General features: G+C 59.1%; 1 protein-coding gene across 1 annotated transcript; it reads right to left on the bottom strand.

Moving 5' to 3' along the window:
- Nucleotides 1–228: 228 nt before the first annotated feature.
- On the bottom strand, nucleotides 229–1,079 carry LOC138807072 (metallothionein-2). The gene is made up of 3 exons (XM_069992658.1): nucleotides 960–1,079; nucleotides 696–761; nucleotides 229–484 (listed from the first exon to the last, which is right to left on the bottom strand). Exons 1-3 carry the CDS (start codon nucleotides 985–987, stop codon nucleotides 393–395), a joined length of 186 nt encoding a protein of 61 aa, XP_069848759.1. The 5' UTR covers nucleotides 988–1,079; the 3' UTR covers nucleotides 229–392.
- Nucleotides 1,080–1,304: the final 225 nt, after the last annotated feature.

The raw sequence follows: 1,304 nt of genomic DNA, 5'->3' as shown, positions 1-1,304 counted from the left end.
CTAAGCTTCTCTGCTGCTCCACCATTTGATCCTTGCCTCGTCCTTTTTTTCTTCAGGGGGAAAAGCTGCTCCACGAGACAGTCCCTTGTACTGTCTGCACGCCCAACTTCCAAGTCTCAGCCTCCTAAGTAACCAGGATTACAGGTGTGAGCCACCAGCAACCTGGTACTTCAGTCTCTCACCCCAGCCCCTTATTTACAAGGTGCACAAAGAAGACCAGAGCCAGAATCAAATCAGCCACTTTTATTCTCAGTCATACACGTCACAGAAAACGAAACCGGAATGGAGCATGAGTCTGGTATGTAAAAAAAAAAAAGCAAAAAGAAAAACTTAAGAAACTTAAGGTTTGTACAGTCGCTCTATTTACACGTGGGGGCTGCCCCCCCTCCACATCAGGCACAGCAGCTGCACTTCTCAGTTGCTTCTTTGCAGACACAGCCCTGGGCACACTTGGCACAGCCCACGGGGCAGCAGGAGCAGCAGCCTGGGAAGGGCGAGGGGACAGCAGACCAGGTTAGCGTTGGGGGCAAAGGAAAAAGGACTCCCGTCCTCCTCCTTAATCGGGGTCTCGGTGCAGGCCATAGTTTCCATAACATCCCCACCCAGCTTCCCCACGGCTAAAATTCTCCCAAGAATCGCTAGGCAGGGGTGGGGAACCGCGAGGGGGGGGCAGAAAGGACAAGACCCCGACTCACTCTTCTTGCAGGAGGTGCATTTGCACTCTTTGCACTTGCAGGCGCCGGCGCAGGCGCAGGGTCCTTCTGCAAGGAGGAAGGTGATAAAGTCAGACACGTGAACGCAGGACCGAGCGCAAATCCCGGTTCCCACAAGCAACTCGTGGGAACTCGGGCGGGCAAGCCACTCATTCCACAGCTTATTAGTGTACCCAAAAGGCTCCGAAATCGAGGGTGCGGAGAAAGAAGCGCCACAAACACCTCGCCCCTCCCGGTCCCCCTTACCAGTGGCGCAGGAGCAGTTGGGGTCCATGGCGAGCGTAGAGGTGGGGATGCGGAGACAGACGCACAAGGAGTAGCGGTGTCTGTGATCGGAGGCGGCGTGGTGGAGCGCAGTGCGCGCGCGATGACTTTATGGAGCGAGGAACCGGGCCGAGCGCAAAAGCCCCGCCCGGGCGGGCCGTTGAGTGCGCCGCCCCCGCTGAGTCACCCTGCGCTCCGAGCGCCCTGCGTGCAGACAGGGAACGCCGTGTGCCGCCCGCAGGGCCCTGCCCAACCCCTAGTGCCCGGCACCGCCCCCGCCCCCGCGGACTGCGAGCCGATCCCCGGGGGTCAAGCATCCACTCCGCC

Source organism: Dipodomys merriami, unplaced genomic scaffold (assembly GCF_024711535.1).
Source record: "Dipodomys merriami isolate MVZ:Mamm:240054 unplaced genomic scaffold, mDipMer1.0.p SCAF_41, whole genome shotgun sequence".
Taxonomy (NCBI): Eukaryota; Metazoa; Chordata; class Mammalia; order Rodentia; family Heteromyidae; genus Dipodomys; species Dipodomys merriami.
The sequence above is the reverse complement of the archived record's forward strand: the minus strand, read 5'-3'. Positions and strand labels throughout refer to the sequence as shown.

Bases quoted from the DNA above. Each gene is read 5' to 3' on its own strand.
- LOC138807072 (XM_069992658.1), bottom strand. From the start codon at position 987: ATGGACCCCAACTGCTCCTGCGCCACTG. The intron at 762-959 runs GTAAGGGGGACC...TCCTCCTTGCAG, and splicing joins CAACTGCTCCTGCGCCACTG to AAGGACCCTGCGCCTGCGCC. The intron at 485-695 runs GTGAGTCGGGGT...CGCCCTTCCCAG, and splicing joins ATGCACCTCCTGCAAGAAGA to GCTGCTGCTCCTGCTGCCCC.